General features: G+C 32.9%; 1 protein-coding gene across 1 annotated transcript in view; it reads left to right on the top strand.

Moving 5' to 3' along the window:
• The window catches only part of MMP16 (matrix metallopeptidase 16), a 347,698-nt gene that overhangs the window by 162,571 nt on the left and 162,332 nt on the right, over positions 1–22,795 (top strand). Inside the window, exon 3 of the mRNA XM_060127594.1 lies at positions 7,435–7,557. Within this exon, the coding sequence (XP_059983577.1) occupies positions 7,435–7,557 (123 nt within the window). The remainder of the gene's footprint in view (positions 1–7,434; positions 7,558–22,795) is intronic.

Here is a 22,795-nt window from a genome sequence, read left to right as displayed (position 1 = left end):
GTATTGTTGCTCAGGGTACTCAGCTCAAATTATGTACCATTTTTGTAAGTGTAATCCCTATAATCATGCTACTTAAGCAATTTTCTGTGCTTCTATAATATTAAATGAATGTATGGTAACAATCCATGCTGAAATTGCATTCTATTATTTTACATAGTCAAATTATAATGTATGATTTTTTCATCTAAGTCTTATTACATAAAATATGTAGTAAAATTAGAGACCTAGAATTATTCATCAGTATTAAAATAATGTCTTAGGATTCATTCATTCATTATGGCATTTAAATGCCATAAACATTTATCTAATTTTAGAGTCTTGTTGAAATCAATTGTTTTTAAATAAAGTAATTATATTCTTTTTTGGCAGACAGACATTTGGCGGATTCAATCTATAATTCTTGGGTAATGAAAAGTAATGATGCCAATTATAATAATCCCTATATTACATTGAAGAAATTAACCATTTTCAGGCAACAAATCTGGTTATTACCTTAAGTGGCATATTATATAGCTTTTGAATTAACATTGGTATTGGAGAGATAGTAGTGGTAAATACTTATACCATCCCCACCCAAAATGAGCTAATTATCATATGTTGCAATGGTTCTTTTAAATTATTGGTTACTTAGCTAATTTTAGTAAGCAAGCTCACTTAAATTCCTTAATAAGTGAATTAATCTATGTTATGCATAAAAATGCAGTGTTTTGCAGGGACGGAAAAGGTTAGCAAGGCAATAATAAGAATGAGTCTAATATGTTTTTATAATATTAAGTATTTTAAAATTTTAGTTTATCTTTTTATGTGTGCACAATGTTATGCCCTGAAGCATACTTGATGGGATTTGTAAGGTGATCTTTCTGTTTTTATCTCTCTCTCTTTCTTTCTCTCTCTCCATATATATATATATGCGTATGTGTGTGTGTATACACATACAAACATATATACATTTATACATATATACTGGATGATCTTAGTAATTCTGTTTAATTTATTTAAATCATGCCCAGAAATTTGTCTTAATTAAAAATTATTTTAAGACTGAATAAGTAGCTTTATTCAAAGAATTATTATGAAACTGTAGTGATATTTGAACTCCTGATTTTGGAATTCAAGTATTTATTTAGATATATCAAGAACTACAAGCTTTTTGGTTTACTTATCCAGATGTTCCATGATTTTTTTTCTTTTGTCTAAATTATCAAGTTAAGACTCTTCATTTTCAATTTGGATATAAAAGATAGATCCATCAGTAATTAAAGATTTTTCTTTGTTATTTTTTAACATAACAATGGTACTCAAAGCTATAACATTATAGCATGGGTCAGTCCACATCTTGGTAGCTGCAGAAGGTTGGTTAACAGCTAAATGAGCAGGGTCCTTAGAGCCCCATTCCAAAAGGTAAAAGGTGAGAGGTGAAAGCTTAAGAAAGAGGTGACACTGTAACAGAGCTTTTGTTCACATTGCAGATCATGGAGGCTTAATACACTTATTCTCTGTGCTTGGGTTTTTAAGTACTTTAACTCTGCAGTTTCAGCTTTGGACATAACGTGTGGGTCCATGCAGGCTGCTAATGAGTTGATAGAAAAAAGAAACTCTGGATCAGAGTGAGCTATCAGCCTATCTACATTTTGAGCCCTAAGTTAATTTTCTTTTGAAAAATCTTCTTCATTATTATTGAACTTGAATACAAGCAAAGCCTAAGGATTTTTAACATAATAAATATAAGCATATTTTAAAATTTCTAGAAAGATTTCTTGGGACAACTATAATCATAGGTATTACTCTTACCTTTCATTAGAACTTGGAAAAGTTTGGAGGATAGAAACCTGTTTAATATATTATGTTGATGAATATTTTTCTAAGATTACTTATGCCTAAGGCACAAAATATATTTTTTTGAGTATTTTTTCCCTTGGTAAAGGTAGATATATGTACACAGGGCCACTGTGTGGCACAGCCCCAACCCCAAAGCCAAAGAGTGGCATTCCCATCTTATTCTATTGAGGAGCTGCCTTCCTGCAGCCCCACTATAGGGGCATCAGGGGCATGGACTACGACTTGAAGGAACTTCTTGGAGTCATGCAATGGGCAGCCCTATATGTTTGACATGAATGCCCAACTAATTAATTTATTTTTTAACTGAAGCTAATGGATACTGTTTCCTATATGGTGGCTTTTAACATTACTGTAAACTTGCTTAGAAGATTATGGTTACTTTATTTACATAAAACAGAAGATAATGTGTCTGTTGGCATATTTGTTAACAAAATACTAAGAATATCCCTGTCTTGAATAACAAAGTGCTTTATGTCAACATACAAGTCAAAGTAAACTGAAAAATGTAGAAACATAGATATCTGTATGCTGCTGCTGCTGCTTCTACTACTACTAGTATAACTACTTCCTGATATTTTAAAAATAATATTAAAATTATAAGTTAATAATAATAGCAGTTACTATCTGCCAGGACCTGTTCTAAGTATTTCACCTGATTTAACTAATTGAATCCTCACATTAACTCAATAATAGTACAATCATTTCATTTTATAGAAGAGGAAACTAAGGAATAGAAAGAAACAGTAGACTGAATAATAGCACAGGGCTTGTGAGTCAGTGAAGGTGGATGGGAACCCTGGCAGTCTGGCTCTTGGATCCCTGCTTCCAACTTTTATAATGTAACTCCTCACAAGAGAACTGATTTTTAGATATTTTTCATTTTTAAATTGAGTTAATTTAAACAAAGACATTAATGATCCACCAAACTAGTTTAAAAATGCTCTGTATTCTAAACACTTAAACCAATACTGAATATCAGTATTATAGTTATGAAAATTGGGGTGGTGCCGTGACTTACAACTTGAAATTACAAAATGTCTCTCTTATAGCTCACTGCCCCCCCACACCCACACCCACCCACCCACCCCCGAGCCCAGTGCTCATTCCCCATGTCTTTGTTTGCTTTGGAATGTCAACTTAAAATTCTTAGCAAGGCTTCCCTGGTGGCGCAGTGGTTGGGAGTCCGACTGCCAATGCAGGGGACACGGGTTCGTGCCCTGGTCTGGGAGGATCCCACATGCCGCAGAGCGGTTGGACCCGTGAGCCATGGCCGCTGAGCCTGCGCATCCGGAGCCTGTGCTCTGCAACGGGAGAGGCCACAACAGTGAGAGGCCCGCGTACCACAAAAAAAAAAAAAAAAAAAAAAAATTCTTAGCAAATGAGTCAGTAAAGAAGCACAGGTATATGAGTGTGTGTTGACACACTGAAAAAATGTGTTTTAGCTATGATACTTTCACAAAAAAGTACGACTTGAAAATCACACACACACACACACACACACACTTCAACACCTTTCCTTTTCATATGATGTAGTTATTACCTTGGGTGAGACAATCAATTTTACTTTTGCATGCAAAAGTAAAATTGCACTCTTTACTTCTGCACTCTTGTGTATAGGTAAATATGAGATTTATCAAATTGATATATGAATGGAACTAACATTTTGGTGCATGATAACTAGAAATGAACTGCCAGACTCTACCTGAATAAGAAAATTAACATGCCAATTTTACATTTAATATTAGACAGCATTTAATTCATTGATGAGTTCTAGTAAACACTGACCATTCTTGATATCACTGAGAACTTTAAAAATTGTAAGAGAAAGAAACAAATGCTTATAAAATTAAAGAACAAATGTTTGGAATCACATAAAAATCCCAAGGACAGATTTAGCTCAGATACTGTGTGACATATTTAGTGTCAAGATGTGCTCTGGTCATGTTTTTGGGATTTTACATATTTTGATAATTAATACCTGCTAATATCTCTGTGCCAGAATATTTGGGTACATATATTGGTGAAATTAACATAGAGCTATCTTGACCAACCCTCATTAAGTGTTCTTTGAATTAAATTTCTAGTTTATATTACCTCATGCCTGTTCTTATGTTTATTTCTTACACTTAAGTCATCTACATTATGATTTAATTTTATATAAAGTTTCACACAACATTTCTCTGCATAGTAAGCATTTGTTCAAGGCACAGAACTGTAAGAGTTACAAAGTCCTCAAGAAACATATAGGATAGTGAGGGAGATCGGTATGTGCAAAACAAAAAATGCATGAAGACAGTTCATTTGCTTCATGTTCTTCACTGGAAGCTTCCCTGGGCACCGGTCCCATACAGGCCTCTCTGGTTTGACTCACAGGTTAGTAGAAGACAGAGACAGAGATGTACACATTGTAATATACACTATAATACATGCTGTGTTGAGATGGTAAACTGTACCTGTGGGAGTTGAATAATGAGGAGGATTAGGATTGTCATTGTAAATAAGGAGGCAAAAGTATTCCAGAGTTCACTGTATACAAAGGCAGAAAGAGGTTTGTTTCTGTAGAACTTGTGTGGATCTTGGGAAGCAGGGAGATGGGGGGCATCCTTGCTAAGTATGCCTGAATAAGATTCTGTCTATAAAAGAATTTCATACTTAGAATGTGTAGTAAATACATCAGTGTTTTGAAAAGATTTATCTTTAGGAGTGAGAAGGCACTGTTGAGAGTAAGAGACACAGAGAAGTTTTAAAGGCAGAAGATACTACATCATGATTGATTGGATGTGAAGAGAGATCAGTGGAAGATGTTACCTGGATACCTGGCTTAGGCATTAGAAAGACTTTGGGCTGAGATAAGGTATCAGAAGAATTGGTGCAAGTTTGGAGCTGAAAAATCATAATTTTAAATTACATGTAAAATTAGAAATGATGACAAGATAGCTAGATGGAGATGTGAGAAGACTTAACTAATTATATTGTTTTTTTGTTTTTTGTTTTTTGTTTTTATCATGAATGTCTTACCTTAGACTGGGAACTCAGCAAGAACCCCTTACCTTATCTTTTATACACACTTTTTTTTCATATATCTCTTAGCGTATTATAAAAGCCTAAAAATATTGTAAGATAAATGGATCAGGATAGAATGAGTAAATATATAAACAAATAGTTGGAACATAAGAAAGAATTATATGAAATGGGCAAAAGCTGAAGAAATACATAAGGAATTTAGCAGAAATATGTTTCAGCATAGGAATCTAATACTCATCCCTAAAAGCCCTGTCCTTTGGAAGATGCAATGTTTCATTGAGAAAACTTTTACTAGGTCCAACATATGCACAACTTAAAATGGAAATTTACATTAGTAAATTTAAATGTTTTCAATGGCTGTCTTCATCTTTTAACTTTATGTATTGTTAAAGTAATTTTAGAGAATATATCCTCATTGAAAACATATTTCATCTGATAATGTATCAGGATAAATACAAATTGTCAAATTTTATCCCACAATCCATTTCAAAATTATTTCTTTCCCTAGAGTGTTTACTTCAATATTTTCTTTAGCTAAATGTAAGTGTAATCACATCAACATTAAGTAAATTTATTCATATTTAATAATTATTTATTCTCACAGCACTTTCAGGGAGATGTCAGAATAAGTACTTGGTTAAGAAATATAATTTTTGTTGAGAGTATGATTAATGAAATAGCCATTGATAAAAGCCACTTAAATTATCATTAATTAATTAATATTAACCATTAATGCTTAATATTTGTTAGTTGAATATGTATCTAGATCTTACAGAATATAATAAAAATATGTTTTCATTAAAAAATGTCCCTATCCACCTATTTATTAAGCCTCTTTTAAATTTTAGAGGTTGTACAGGTACAGGGAGTATGTAGATCCCCTGCCCTTGAGTGTTTTACACTCTAGTGAAATATATCTCAAACAGTGATTTAGAGCAGGAGTTCCCAACCCCACAGGCCACGGACTGTTAGGAACAGAGCCGCACAGCAGGAAGTGAGTGGTGGCTATCGAGCAAAGCTTCATCTGCCACTCCCCATTTCTCCTTATCATTTGCATTACCAACTGAACCATACCCCCCGCCATGGAAAAATTGTCTTCCGTGAAACTGGTCCCTGGTGCCATAAAATGTTGGGGATTGCTAATTCAGAGTGGCCTGGGAGTTTTAGTTGAAAGTAAAAAATCTCAATTCTTGGCTCCAGAGACTTCAGTTCCATAGGTCTGTATAACTTTCTAGGCATTAGCATTTACAAGACATCTCATTTGGTTTGGAGACTTTAATAAAGGGAAAGAGTGATTTCCTGAAGTAACTCTACAATGCATCATAAATTAGGATGGAGTTTGTTAAGTCTGTTAACTGCAATGTCTACATTTTTACTGGTAGGAGAATAAAAAAGGAGAAACGTATAATGCTTATCAGAAAAGTGTTTTCTTTCTTAAAAAGTAAAAGTCATGCTTTCATTGTTGCATGATGTTATTCTTATGTTTATAAAAGCTAGTTAGCTGATTTATCCATGTAATATGTAAACTATTTCAGTCATTTTCATGAAATGGACATCTTTAGACAGTCATCTCTGCAGTCAATTATTTTCCATTTAAAGAGTATAGAAATTATTTGATGAAATATAACAAAAATTAATTATTTTTCTCATTTCCACTTTCTGAAGCCTGTAATGCTATGAAGATTCTGCTTCAGTTCTGTAATTGTTAAATTAAATGGGCTAATGGATGATAAAGCCATTTTGAGTCACTAAAGAAAAACTAATAAAAATCATGTCAATCTTTCTCCTTAGACAAGAAGCAAGACTACATAGAAAACATGACAGTTTTCAAATGAGACTCTCTAGAAAAAAATTTAGACAACTATATCTATATAAGTATTAAAAATCTATAAATCAAAACCAGCATTTTATTTTCCCAATGTTAATATTTAAATTTTACTGGTGTCATACTAAACATTATATTCAGAAATAAATTTCTTAAGCAGTGAATTCAGTTACTATTAAAGGTTCAAAGAGAATGGTTGTTATTTGAAAATTGGGATAATGCTTAAAGTGTAAAGAAGAAAAAAGTGGAGAAAGGCAAATGTTATTCTAAACAACAATTTCCTTCTATTTAAGCTAGAAGAGAGTAGCATATATCTTCTTGATTCCTGGAGTTTAGGTCATGTAATAGATTTTAAAGATTGTTGAATGTTAAAGCTGAAAGAGACCTTAGTGAAAATTTATTTTAAAAAGTCTCATTTTCTGAATGAGACTTTCCCAAGGTCATATATCTGTTAACAGCAGATTCTAGTTAGAAGCATCAGAATACCTTAGTTTACAGTTAGCTCAAAATGAATTAGAAAGAAAAGTTATCTAAAGGATATGAGTTATAAACTAGTGATTCTTGATCACTCCAGAAAAAAAAAATGCTTTCTACAATACTTAAATTCAAATTGCAAGAAAACTGACAAAATTCTCCTTTATGTTTTCCCGTTTTTATTACCACTGCCATAACTTCTCAATGGATTTCTCTTTGAAATTAATGATTAGTGTTGTTGGTAAATAACTGGAAAATATTGCTTTTTGCAGCTGGATGAAGAAGCCTCGATGTGGTGTACCTGACCAGACAAGAGGTAGCTCCAAGTTTAATATTCGTCGAAAGCGGTATGCGTTAACAGGACAGAAGTGGCAGCACAAGCATATCACTTACAGGTAAAATAGCTAATGATGAATTACTGTTTCTTTTCAATTTTTCACAACTATGTATTTTGACATTTTGTTTGAGATCTTATGCACACTGACTACATGGTAACATATAGTGATGTAATGTTAACATAAAAAAAACAAAAATTGCAATTGAGAAGAGAATAAATTGTCCATTTGGGGACCCTGTAGACAGACATTCCTTGAAATACTTTTGTAAACTAGATCTTCCAGCTTCTTGAATAAATGTTAACATTCTGAAAGACTTTCAGATGAGTATTCTAACACACAACATTCTTTATCAAGTATTCATAATCTAAAAAATTATAAAATAATAAAGTATATAAATAATTGCAATTTAAACAATATATCTTTGAATTATTAACTAACTTTTGGTATCAGAGCAACCATTTAACTTTTTATCTTTTTACAACAATGCAAATGGATCATCCTTTCTTGTCTTCAATGAAGCATGCTTAAGGGATGAGAGTATCTTCCAATCTGGAGTAGCAATTGCTGCTAGTTCATATTCATTCATTAACTGATTGAACGACGTTTTATTGAGTACCAGTTTGGACAAAGAACAGTGCTAGTTACTGGGGATATAACAATAAATAAAACATAGGGATTCCATCCATCCTCATGGAATTTACAGTCACGTGGAGAAGTTTAACAATCATATAAATGTGATGATGCCTGTTTTGAAAGAGAAGGAACAGGATGCAAGAGAAATGTAAACCATGTTTATTCAACCCAACTTAGAAAACCAGGGCTGGCCTCCCTTCTGTCTTGAGAGTAATATGGAGTATTAAAGGAAATTCTTTATATGATCACCTTAACAGATACAAAAATGCGTTCAAGAAAATTTAACCTCCATTTATGATAACTAGGAATCAAAGCAAAGAAAGATACTTAATCAGAAAAATGGCATCTACAAAAACAAAAATTACAGCTTCATTATGTATTTCACATATAATATGACCACTGTAACATGAGATGTTCAGAAAAAAATCGTTAAGTGAAACAACAAAAAATACCTGCTATCTCTATCTCCATCCAATAACATTGTGCAACTATTTATAGTTGTAAGGTAATAAAAGAGAATAAAAGATATAAGGATCTGTAAAAAATAAAACTATCTTTAGTCACAGTTGTATCACTTTCTAACAGAACACCCAGAATAAACTCTAGATAATTTTTTTAGAAATAATAAAAGAATATATCCAGCTTTAAAAATAATTAGTAGACTTTATTTTTAGAGCAATTTTAGGTTTACAGAAAAGTTGAGCAGATAGTATGGGTAGTTCTCATTGCCCCACCTCCTCCCAGTATACACACTCACATAGTTTCTCCCATTATTAAGATCTTAATTAGTATTAGATATTTGTTACAATTGTTGAGCCAGTATTGCTCTATTACTGACTAAAATCGATAGTTTACACCACAGTTCACTCTTTGTGTTGTAGTTTTATGGATTTTGACAAATGCATAATATCATATAGTATTACAGTATCATACAGAATTAGTTTCACTGTTCTGAAAATCCTTTGTTGCACCTATTCATCCCGCTTCTCCTTAGGACACTACTGACGGTTTTAATGTCTCTATAGTTTTGCCTTTTCTAGAATGCCATATGGTTTGAAACACAGTTTGTAGCCATTTCAGACTGCTTTCCTTCACTTAATAATATGCATTTATTTCCTCCTTGTCTTTTTGTGACTTGATAGCTCATTTCTTTTTATTACTGAGTAATATTCCATTGTATGGATGTGTCACAGTTTGCTTACCTGTTCACCTATTGAAGACTTCTTGGTTACTTCCAGTTCTTGGCAATTATGAGTAAAGTTAGTATAAATGTGTGTGGGCTGGTTTTTGTGTGGACATTAATTTTCAACTTATTTGGCTAAATATCTGGGAGTATAATTTTGCTGATCATAAGGTAAGACTATGGTTAGCTTTTTAAGAAACTACCAAACTATCTTCAAAGTGACTAAACCATTTTGCATTACCACCAACAATGAATGGAAGTTACTGTTCCTCTACAACTTTGTCAGGATTTGGTGTTGTCAGTGTTCTGGATGTAACCATTCTAATAGGTGGTTTCTCAAATTTTTAACTTGCAATTCCCTAATGCCATATGAAGCTGAGCATATTTTTGTATGCTTATTTGCCATCTGTGCATCTTCTTTTGTGAGATGACTGTTTAGATCTTTGCACCAACTTTTAATTGAGTTGCTATTTTAAAGGTTCTTTGTATATTTTGGATTACAAGTCTTTTATCAGATATGTTTTCAAATATGTTGTCTCAGTCTGTGGCTTGACATTCCATTCTCTTTTTAGTGTATTTTGCAGAGCAGAAGTCTTAATTTTAATAAGGTAGAACTTATCAATTATTTTCATTTCTATATTGTGCTTTTGTTGTTATATCAAAAAAAACATTGCCAAACAGAAGGTCAGTTAGAATTTCTCCTATGTTATCTTCTAAAATTTTAATAGTTTGACATTTACATTTAGGTCAATGATCCATTTTGAGTTTGTTTTTGGGAAAGGTGTAAAATCTATATTCATTTTTTTACATGTGGATGTTCAGTTGTTCCAGCACCACTGGTTGGAAAGACCATTCTATCTCCACTACCTTTGATCTTTTGTCAAAGATCAGTTGCCTATGTGTGTGGGTAAATTTTGGTGCTCTTTATTCTGCTTCATTGATCTATGTGTCTATTCATAAACCAATATCACACTTTCTTGATTACTGTGGTTTAGAGTAAGTCTTGATATCAGATAGTGTCAGTTTTCTGATTTTATTCTTCTTCTTCAGTATTATGTTGTGTTTTCAGAGTCTCTTGCCTTCCCACATAAACTTTAGAATTGGTTTGCCATTACAGGCATTCCTCAGAGATATTCTGTGTTCAGTTCTAGATCAACAAAATAAAGAGAATATAGCAATCAAGCTCATATAGCAATCAAGCGATGTCTTGAAATTTTTGGTTTCTCAGTGTATATAAAAGTTGTTTACACTATACTACAGTTTATTAAGTGTTCAGTAGCATTATGCCCAAAAGCACAATGAGCATGCCTTAGTTAAAAGTACTTTATTGATAAAACATGCTAACCTTCAGCTGTCGATGGCTACTGACTGCTCAGGGTGGTGGTTGGTGAAAGTCAAGGTGGCTGAGGCAAGTTCTTAAAAGAAGACAACAATGAAGTTTGCCACATTGATTTACTCTTCCTTGTACGAATAATTGCTCTCTAACATGCAGCGCTGTTTGTAGCATTTACCCACAGTAGCACTTTCAAAATTGGAGTCAAGTCTCTCAAACCCTGCCACTGTTTTAACAACTAAGTTTATGTCATATTCTGAATGCTGTTTTTTTTGTTATGTCAACAATCTTCATAGCATCTTCACCAAGAGTAGATTCCATTTCAAGAAACCACTTTGCTCATCAGTAAGAACCAACTTCTCATCATTTAAAGTTTTATCATGGGATTGCAGCAATTTAATCACATCTTTAGGCTCATGTTTCATTTTAATTCTCTTGTTATTTCCACCACATCTGCAGTTACTTCCTCCACTGAAGTCTTGAACCACTCAAAGTCATCCATGAGGACTGGAATCAATTTCTTCTAAACTCCTGTGAATATTGATATTTTATCTCTTTCCATGAATCACAAATGTTCTTAATGGCATAAAGAATGGTGAATCCTTTCCAAAAGATTTTCAGTTTACTTTACCCAAATCCTTCAGAGGAATCACTATCTATGGCAGCTATAGCCCTACAAAATGTATTTCTTAAATAATAAGACTTGAAAGTTGAAATCACTCCTTGTTACAAGGGCTGCAGAATGGATGTTGTGTTAGTAGACATGAAAACAATATGAATCTTGTATATCTCCATCACAGGTCTTGGGTGACCAGGTGAATTGTTAATAAGCAGTAATATTTTGAAAGAAATCTTTTTTCTGAGCACTAGGTCTCAACAGTGGGCTTACAGTATTCAGTAAACCATGTTGTAAACAGATGTATTGTCATCCAGGCTTTGCTGTTTTACCCATAGAGCACAGGCAGAGTAGTTTTAGCATAATTTTAAGGGGCCGAGGATTTTTGAAATAGCAAATGAACATTGGTTTCAACTTAAAGTCACCAGCTGCATTATCCACTAACAAGAGAATCAGCTTATCCTTTCAAGCTTTGAAGTCAGGCATTAAGTTCTCTTCTCTAGCTATGAATGTCCTAGATAGCATCTTCTTCTAATATAATAAAGCTGTTTCATCTACATTGAAAATTTAATGTTTAACGTAGCAATCTTTATTAATTATCTTGGCTAGATCTGGATAACTTGCTGAAGCTTCTGTATCAGCACTTGTTGCTTCACTTTGTGCTTTTATGTTATGGATATAGCTTCTTTCCTTCTTTCCTTAAACCTCATATACCAACCTCTGTTAGCTTCAAACTTTTCTTCGGCTAGATCTGGATAACTTGCTGCAGCTTCTGTATCAGCACTTGTTGCTTCACTTCGTGCTTTTATGTTATGGATATAGCTTCTTTCCTTAAACCTCATATACCAACCTCTGTTAGCTTCAAACTTTTCTTCTTCAGCTTCCTCACCTGTCTCAGCCTTCACAGAATTAAAGAGAGTTAGGGCCTTTCTCTGAGTTAGGCTTTGGTTTAAAGGAATATTGTGGCTGGTTTGATCTATGTAGACCATTAAAACTTCCTCCATATAAGCAATAAAGCTGTTTTGCTTTCTTATTATTTGTGTGTTCACTGGAGTAGCACTTTTAATTTCCCTGAAGAACTTTTCATTTACTTTCATAGCTTAGCTAACCATTTGGGGCAGAGGTCTAGCTTTTGTCCTATCTCAGCTTTTGACATGCCTTCTAAACCTAATCATTTATTACTTTTACTTAAAGTGAGAGATGTGTGATTTTCCCCTCACTTGAATACTTAGAGACAGTTGTTAGGTAATTAATTGGTCTAATTTCAATATTGTTGGGCCTCAGGAAATAGGGAGGCCCAGTGAGAGAGAGAGCAATAGTGGAATGTCAGGTCAATGGAGCAGTCAAAACACAGACAACATTTCTTAACTTCACTGTTTTATGTGGGAGTGGTTCATGTTACCCCAAAACAATTACAGTAATAACATCAAAGATCACTGTCACAGATCACCATAACAAATATAATAATAATTTAAAAGTTTGAAATATTGCGAGAATTACCAAAATGTGACACAGAGACACAGTGAGCAAATGCTTTTTGAAAAATGGTGCCAATAGACTTCCTCAACATAGGATTGCCACAAACCTTCAATTTATAAATAACACAATATCTGTGAGGCACAATAAAACAGGGTATGACAGCACCCATGAAATAATTTAGCAGGACTTTTATTGTGAACGCCTTGAATATACAGATCATTCTGGGGAGAACTGACATCTTAATATTGATTGTTACCATTAATGAACATGAATATTTCCCCATTTGTTTAGGTTTTTGATTTCTTTCCTCAGAATTTTATACTTTTAATCTTATAAATCTTTTGTATATATCTTAGTCCATTTGGACTTCTATAACAAAATACCATGAGTGGTTTATAAACAGCAGAAATTTATTTCTCACAATTCTGGAGGCTGGGAGTCTGAGATCAAGGTGCCAGCATAGTTGGTGCCCTCTTCTAGGTCACAAACTTCTTGGATATTCACATACATAGCAGAAGGGCTAAAGATATTTGTGGGACACTAATCCCATTCATGAAGGTTCCATCTTCATGATCTAAGGACTTCCCAAAGGTCCCATCTCCTAATATTATCATCTTTGTGGGTTAGGATTTTAACATATGAATTTTAGGGGGACAAATATTCAAACCATACTCACATATTTTGGATAGATTTATTTCTAAGGATTTCTTTAAATATTTTTTGTACTATAAGTTGTATTGTGTTTTAAATTTCAAATTCTAAATGTTTATTACTGATATATAAGATAGCAATTGACTTCTGTATATTAACCTTGTAGCCTAGAATTTTGCTATAAATCACTCATTAGTTCAGGATATTTTTTTGGTCAGTTCATTTATATTTTCTACATAGAAAATCATGTCATCTGAAAACAAGGATAGTTGTTGTTTTTTTTAATTCCCAATCTGTATTGCTTTTATTTCCTTTGCTTATTTTATTGCATTAGCTACTGCTTTCAGTGCAATGTTGAATAGGAGTGCTGGGAGCAGACATCATTGCCTTTTTCCTAGTCTTTAAGGGAAAAGCATGTAATTCCTCACCATTAAGTATAATATAAGCTACAGGCTTTTTGTTAGATGTTTAATCAAGTTGAGGAAGTTCTCCCATTCCTAGTTTGCTGAATATTTTTAGTATGAGTGGGAGTTGTCTTTTATCAAATGCTTTTTCTGTATCTATGCTATGATTGTATGTTCTTTCTTCTTTAGCCTTTTAATGTGATTGATTACCTTAATTAATTTTCAAATGTGGAATGAGACTCTCATGCCTGGGCTAAATCCCACTTTGGCATGGTGAATAATTCTTTATATACATTGTAGAGTTTGATTTGCTAATTTTTGTTTAGGATTTCTACATCTATGTTCATGAGTAATATTGATAAGCAGTTTTCCTTTCTTGTAACGCCTTTATCTGGTTTTGGTAGTAGGGTAATGCTAGTTTCATAGAATGGGTTAAGAATTCTATTTTCTGGAAGAAATTATAGAGAATTGGTATGATTTCTTCCTGAAATGTTTAGTAGACTTCACCAGTGTAACCGTTTAGACCTAGTTCTTTTTTTTTTTAGAAGGCTATTAATTTCTAATTCAATTTATTTAATTGATATAGGACTGTTCAGATTACCTATTTCTCTTTGTAGAAGTTTTTATAGATTGTGTCTTTTAAAGGAGTTGTTCTGTTAAATCAGTAATAGCCTTTATAGGCTGCCTTAACAAAAACCTTGGTGGCTTAGACATCAGGAATTAAATTTCTCACAGTTTAGGAGCTTAGAAGTCTAAGATTGAGGTGCTGTCAGTGTCCTTTTCTGGTAAGGCCTTTTTTCCTGGTTTTTAGATGGCCACCTTCTCACTGTGTCCTTATCTGTGTCCTTTATAGGTCAATTTTAGACCTATAAAGCTTACACAACTATGTTTCCTCTGTGTGTGGGTGGAGAGAAAGAGATTTCTGGTGTCTTCTTCTCTTCTTATAAGGACACCAGACATACAGAATTAGGGTCCAACCTGTGACTTTATTTACTATCAAGTACCTCCTTAAAGTCCCTATCTCTGAATACAGTTACATTGAGAGTTAGGGCTTTAATATATGAATTTGGAGGTACACAATTCAGCCCATGACATCATCTAATTTATCACATTTATGGACATACACTTGTTCATAGTATTCTTTTGTCATCCTTTTAATATTCATGGTATCAGTACTGATGTGCCTTCTTTCATAACTGATAATAATTTGTGTCTTCTTTTTTCTTATTTAGTCTGGCTAGAGGTTTATTAATTATATTAATCTTTTCAGAGAAATGGCTTTAATTTTTTTTTCTGTATTGTTTTCCTGTTTTCAGTTTCATTGATTTCTGTTCCAACTTTATTTTTCTTCTGTTTGCTTTTCTTTTCCCTAATTTCCTAAGATGATAGTTTAGATTAATTACTTTTATCTTTCTTTGCCTCCTAATATGCATTTAATGCTATATATTGTATTTTAAGCACTGTTTTTGCTGCATCCCACAAATTTTGATAAGTTGTATTGTCATTTTAATTTAGTTCAAGTAATATTAAAATTTCCTTGAGATCTTCGTTCTTTGACTCACATGTTACTGATAAGTATGCTGCTGTATCTCCAAGCATTTTGAGATTTTCCCTAGTATTCTTGGTGAATGTTCCATGTGAGATTGAGAGTAATGAGTATTCTGCTGGTTTTGGATGAAGTGTTCTATACATGTTGATTAGATAAAGTTGATTAATGATGCTGTTCAGTTCAACTATATCCTTACTATTTTCTATCAGCAGGGTCTGTCAATTACTGATAGAGTGGTGTTGAAGTCTCCAACAAACGGTACACTTGCCTTTTTCTTCTTGAAGTTCTATTAGTTTTTGCCTCATTTATTTTGTTGCTCTGTTGTTAAACATATATATATTAAGGTTTGTTACACCTTGGAAAAATTGACACCTTTATCATTATGTAATGCCCCTCTTTATCTCTGATCATTTACTTTGCTCTGAGGAAGATTTTGTCTGAAAATAATATAGCTACTATGGTTTTCTTTTGATTAGTGTAGCATGGTATATTTTTTATCCTCCTATTTTTAACTGTCAAAATCTATATATGTAAGGTGAGTTTCTTGTAGACAACATATAGTTGGGGATTGTTTTTTTTTTTTTTAAATCCACTCTTATCATCTTTATCTTTTCATTGGTATATTTAGGTTATTCACATTCCAAGTAGTTATTTATATAGTTAAATTAATATCTACTATATTTGTAACTTTTTGCTGCCCATTACTGTTGTTCTTTGTTTTGTGGATTTTGTTTTGCTTTTGTTTTTATATTTCCTCTTTTTCTTTTCTGGTCATATTGAGCATTGTATATATTACCATTTTCTATTAGCATATCAATATTCTTCTTGCTTGGTTCATATACTTCTTGCTTAGATGGTTTTTGAGGAGAAGTCTAATTGAATTGGTATCTTTGTTCCTCTGTAGATAAGGTGTTTTTCCCCCCTCTGGCTTCATTCAAGGTTTTATCTTTGTCTTTGGTTTTCTGCAGTTTGAATATAATATGTCTGCATGTAGATTTTTTCTCTGAAAGTCCTGGATCTGTGGTTTGGTGTGTGACATTATTTGAAATATGTCTCTGTTCATATCTCTCTTCTTCTTCTAGTATTCTCATTATGTTCTGTTACACTTAAATGTCCCATAGTTCTTGGATGCTCTGTTCTGTTTTCCAGTCTTTTTTTTTTTTCCTTCGCTTTTCAATTTGGGAAGTTTCAACTGAGTTATTTTCAAGTTCACTGATTCTTCCCTTGGTTATATAGTCTTATGATGAACCTATCAGAGACATTTCTATTAATATATATATATAAATATATTTTTTTTAGCATTTCCTTTTAATTCTTTCTTGTAGTTTCCATCTCTCTGCTTATATTACTCATGTGTATTTTTCTTGTTGTCCACTTTTCCCATTAGAACCCTTAGGATATTGATCATATTTAATTCAAATTTCTGGTCTGATAATTCAAAATCTCTGCCATAAAGAGTCTGGTTCTAATGCTTCTTTTGTCTCTTCAGTCTGTGTTTTCTCTTGACTTTTAGCATGTTATTAATTTTTTTTTGAAAGCCAGACATGATATATTGGGTCATGAAACTGAGATAATAAGCCTTTAGTGTGAAGTTTCATGTTCATCTGCTTAGGAGTTTGGCTGTTTATTTTTTCTTGTAGCTGTAGGTGTTGGAAGCTTCATTTTCTTCTACTGGCCTAGTTTTTGTCTCCCATGTTGTCTCTGAATATCCTAGAAGCTCTTTCTTAAATAAACTTTGTGTCTTGCAGCTTTCTAACTTGTAATCCACTGTTATTATACTGAGCCTTGTTGGTGTGGTGTAAAGTATTGGGGTGAGGAAGCAGTCTATAATCCTGTGATTAAATGTCAGTTTTTTAGGTGGGCTTGACTTTTGGGGATCTTACACCCAGAATATTAGCATAGCCTTTTACTTCTTTTCTTCTACTATATCAGACAGGAATGATTCAGGGACTTTTGCTTCTGATTCTTCGTACTCTTCTGTGTCTCCAGTTTGGGGGGTGGAACTTTGCCATGTAACTACAATTCTCTGATGGAGCTATGAAGTGTTGTTTAGTTTTTGTTTGCTTAGCTTTTTTGTCTTATTGTGAGGTTGGGAGTGACAGCTTCCAAGCTCTTTAAATGTCAGAACAGAAACTGGAAATTTTTTACAAGATCAATATACAAAGTAAACCGGCACACACACAGGGTATAATCTTTACAAAAATGACATTTAAAATAGACACAAAAGTATGAGTAAAGAATAAATCTACAAAAGATGTGTAAGCCCTTTAAGAAGAAAATTAGGAACTTTTATTGAAAGACATAAAAAGACCAAAAATAAATGTAGAGATATATTTTGCTCTTAATAGAAACTCTCAATATAATGAAAGTTCAGATCTTCCACAAATTCAATGCAATTTTAACAAAATTCCCAGTAATATTTTTTGTATAATTTAACAAACTGACTCAAAAATCTCTGAGGATTAGTGAAGGCCCAATATTAATCAAAATGTTCCCACTTACTAGATATGAAGACTTTCTTTAAATCAATACAAATTAAGGCAATATGTGGTGTTAGCACAGAGATAGACAAATAGTCCAACAGTGCAGACAAATGACCACAGAAATAGACCATTCATGTATTAAAAAATTGATTTATGCCAGAGCAGTCCTTGCAGATCAGTGAGGAAAGGATGGGCTATTTTACTTATTAACTTATTCTGTGATAATTGGTTATCTATACAGAAAACAATGAAATTAGGTTCTTACCTCATACCATAGAAAAATCAATAAATACCAACTGGATTAAAGTATAATCAATTTTAGACCTATAAAGCTTACACAACTATGTATATTGATATATTTTTTTCCATTTCAGATTTTATTCTTTTTCTGACCTGATTTCCAAACTCTTGACAGTGTACCCTGTTTAGTGTCTCTGCGTCCTTAGGTACTACCTACACCATTCAATTTTAAAAGAAAGAAAGAGAGAAACTAAGAGCCATTAGGTTCAGAACAGATCATAATTCAGTCTATGTTGTATCCCTATACTGACAATTGTCTCAGTTAGTTTTGAATTTTCAAATAATTAGGTGTTTATCCCTGTAAACTTCCAGATTATTTTTTAATGTTTGATTATTGATATGCACATAATGTGATCAAGAGTTTTGGAGTAAGAAAAGTCTGGATTTTCATTCTGGCTCTGATACTTGCTACCTGTAAAACCAGGATCAAGTTACTTATTTTTCCAAGTCTCATTTTCCCTGTGTGTAAAGTGAGTATTGTAACAATACCTGCCTCACAAGGCTTAGGAGACAATAAGTCAGATAGTAGGGAAAAAAACCAAAAACAGCATAGTGCTTGAAACTCAGTGCTTAATAAATGCCGATTATTATCTTAACTCCTTTAATTTATCAAACAAATCCCAGAAATTGTTGAGAATATTATAACAGGATAAGAGAAAGTTGGGAGTGAGAGCTAAAGATATTACCTTCTAAAGTTAATATATATAAGGTGTTAAGAAGTTGCCTTGTATATAATAGGTAGTAAATAGTATCATTTGCTACTACTTTTTTTTTTTTTACTATGTTTAGGAAAATAAATACAAAATATGACATTGGAGCTCAAAATGATTACAGAATGTGCCATTACAGAATAAAGACAGGAGTTGGAATGGAGGTGGTAGAATCTAGTTTTTATTAGATTGCAAACTCATTATGAGCCAACAGTATAATGTGGCTCAAAAAGAAAAGCTAGACTGTCCATAGTAGATTTATAGAAAGCAAAGTGTTCAAAGCAGTGGAGATGCTAATTTTATCTCTGCTTTGTTGGTCATGCCTTACCTGATGTATCTTTTTTTCTTTGGGCCACCATATTTTCTGCTGCTTCTTGACAAATTAATGTACACCTCTAAAAAGAAATCAAAATACTAAGAGATCTTGAATGCAGGTTGCATGAGGAAGAGCTCAAGATTAGAGACAAGTATTCTTAACATGATGGAAAGAATATTTAAGGGAGAAATTTCCTGTTATTTTCAAATATTTAAATATCTTTTTTATTTTAATTAATTAATTTATTTTTGGCTGCATTGGGTCTTCCTTGTTGCACGGCTTTCTCTAGTTTCAGTGAGCGGGGCCTACTCTTCGTTATGGTGCATGGGCTTCTCCTTGCGGTGGCTTCTCTTGTTGTGGCTTCTCTTGTTGTGGAGCACAGGCTCTAGGCATGTGGGCTTCAGTAGTTGTGGTACACAGGCTCAGTAGTTGTGGCTCGTGGGCTCTAGAGTGCAAGCACAGTAGTTGTGGTGCACGGGATTAGTTGCTCTGCAGCGTGTGAGATCTTCCCAGACCAGGGCTTGAACCCATGTCCCCTGCATTGGCAGGTGGATTCTTAACCACTGCGCTACCAGGGAAGCCCTATTTTCAAATACTTAAAGGCTTTAAGAGAAATCTAATATTTTGAGCTATCAGAAAATTAAATCATCCATCCTACAATTCTTTTTTCATCATTGGAAACATATAAACCAGGAAATTTATTCACTTTTCAGGGAAATTAGAGAACATTTGTGGAATGGTTGGAAAGTTCAATTATATAACTTTAAGATCTCTTCCTATCTTTAAAATGTGGGATTGAAAGGAACTTTCTATAATCAGTCCATTTAAAGGGAATGTCTAGGTCCCTACGCCTTCCACTTAAATGACCTCAATGTTTGATGCCTAGAAATGGGAACTTCTGAGGTTGTATCACTTACGTATTCTTAGGGATATATATAACTTTGGCTGATGCATAATATATATGCTGGTTATAACTATAATACAAGTACTGGTGACCATTCATCTCTTACTTGAATTTTTATGATCAATTTCCTTTTGACAAATTTTGCTTCTTGGATAATCAGGTGTATTTAATTCAATAAATGATTATTGAACAGCATTATGTGGCAGAACTGTCAATAGACAGATGAGTTAGGCAAGGCCCCTGCTCCCATGGAGAATGTAGTCTAGTATGGGAGACAGGTATGTAAATGAATAATTGTAAAATAGTATACTGTATGTTACTTCAAGACCATACAGGAGCTCCATTTAATCAGAGAACATATCCATTTTATGCTCCCCAGCACCTAGTAGAGTGTCTGCTGTGTATTAGGTCCTCAAAAAATAGTTGTTGAAAAAATTAATGAATTTTTAGTAGTCTTTGGTTAAACTTTATTCAAAATAATAATAGGATCTTAATGAGTAACATCATTTTTTATCAAGTAGATATTTATTTCTCAGATTTACTGAATATTATATAAAGTAGATTTAGCCTAAATTCCTTTTCTCTATAAAATATGAACTCCAAAATAATAACTTATATAATAAATGACCAATGGGATAGGTAATCAACTGCCAGATGCATCTATTTTAAAAAATTATAGTATATTACTGGGCATATACCCTGAGAAAACCATAATTCAAAGACTCATGTACCAAAATGTTCATTGCAGCTCTACTTACAATAGCCAGGAGATGGAAACAACCTAAGTGTCCATCATCAGATTAATGGATAAAGAAGATGTGGCACATATATAGAATGGAATATTACTCAGCCATAAAAAGAAACGAAATTGAGCTATTTGTAATGAGGTGGATAGACCTAGAGTCTGTCATACAGAGTGAAGTAAGTCAGAAAGAGAAAGACAAATACCGTATGTTAACACATATATATGGAATTTAAGAAAAAAAAAATGTCATGAAGAACCTAGGGGTAAGACAGGAATAAAGACACAGACCTACTAGAGAATGGACTTGAGGATATGGGGAGGGGAAAGGGTAAGTTGTGACAAAGCGAGAGAGAGGCATGGACATATATACACTAACAAACGTAAGGTAGATAGCTAGTGGGAAGCAGCTGCATAGCACAGGGAGATCAGCTTGGTGCTTTGTGACCACCTGGATGGGTGGGATAGGGAGGGTGGGAGGGAGGGAGACACAAGGGGGAGGAGATATGGGAACATATGTATATGTATAACTGATTCATTTTGTTATAAAGCAGAAACTAACACACCATTGTAAAGCAATTATACTCTAATAAAGATGTAAAAAAATTATAGTATATTAATGAGTATTCATAATGTATTAGTGGATCTGATAGTATTATGCTATATTATATTAAATTAATTAGTATTGATTTTCCCAGTAAATTCTTCCTTTAGCTAACCTTGATTTTAAATCCATGCTTCTGTGACTACTAAGGATACAACCCTAGAAGTTATTATTTTACTTTAACAATATATGCAGAAAAAAGAAAGCTAGAAATTGCTAAAGAATAAGGAGTTCCTTCCCAGAGATATTTCTCACCATTCTCTCTAAACCCAATGAGCTCACTGAACTTGATTATCCTATTGACAAACTTGTGTATCCAGAGGATACACAGCAAGCTGAGAAACAGAAACTATTTAAATAAGACCCAAAGTAATATGTACCTAGGTCTGCCCTACCTGGAAAGCTAGCATCTTTGGAAATAGTCAAATATTTAATGTTAGCTTTCCTAGAGGGACTCCATAGTCAATCTCCACTCTGATGATTTCTTGTATTTAAAAAAAACGTGAAGTCACATCAACTATACAAACATAATATGGGTAAAAGTAAGTTAGTCTATTTAGTTCTCCTCTGATAGAATATTTTAATACATTCTGAATAAGGATCTGCTAATAATTTAAATATGTAGTTTATTAGTTTTACTCTGTTATATTCTTAGAAATTGTCTACTTTCCTAGTTATGATAAATTCCATTTACTTGCTAATCTTTTTTAATAAAATGTTAGTATGCCTTTCTGAACAACTATTTTTATTTATTGAATTGAGTAAATGGTATTTAACCCTGGTCATACCAAAATATCTTGACATAAGCATATCATATAACTTCTGTATCTTAACTAAATACTGAAGTATTCAGTTTTATTTTTTCTTACTTTGAAAATTAGAGATAAAACAGTATCCAAAATTTGAAAAAGATTGATCACTTTATCAAAATTTTAGGGGGAAAGAGTCATTATTAGTATGTAAAATTTTTATTGAAGAAATTGGTATGCATCCAATGATACTGAAACTAGAGAATTCTGACTTTACATAGTAATTTTAGGCATTGGGTAACATGTACTGTCTCCTGAATACCTAAACAGAGTTTACTTGATTTGAAAATGATGAAACCTTTGGCAATGTCCTTGTTACACATTTCCCATAACTTCTATTCAAATGAACAAATATTTGATTATTTTACATTTCATATTAATTTATTTTACAGAATTAATGAAGCAAAATAATTCCTACAGTTCCATGAGTAAAGAAAACACATACATATTTTGGTAGAGTTTTGTTAATAAGCCTCTTTCTCCCCAGATTTACTGTTTCTCTAAACGTCAAATTCTAACACTTTTTAAAATTACCCTAGAAATAGTGAAGTAAACTTAATATCTCACTTATCATGGAGA

Source organism: Lagenorhynchus albirostris, chromosome 17 (genome assembly GCF_949774975.1).
Source record: "Lagenorhynchus albirostris chromosome 17, mLagAlb1.1, whole genome shotgun sequence".
NCBI classification, from domain to species: domain Eukaryota; kingdom Metazoa; phylum Chordata; class Mammalia; order Artiodactyla; family Delphinidae; genus Lagenorhynchus; species Lagenorhynchus albirostris.
This window is presented reverse-complemented; position numbering and strand designations above follow the sequence as displayed.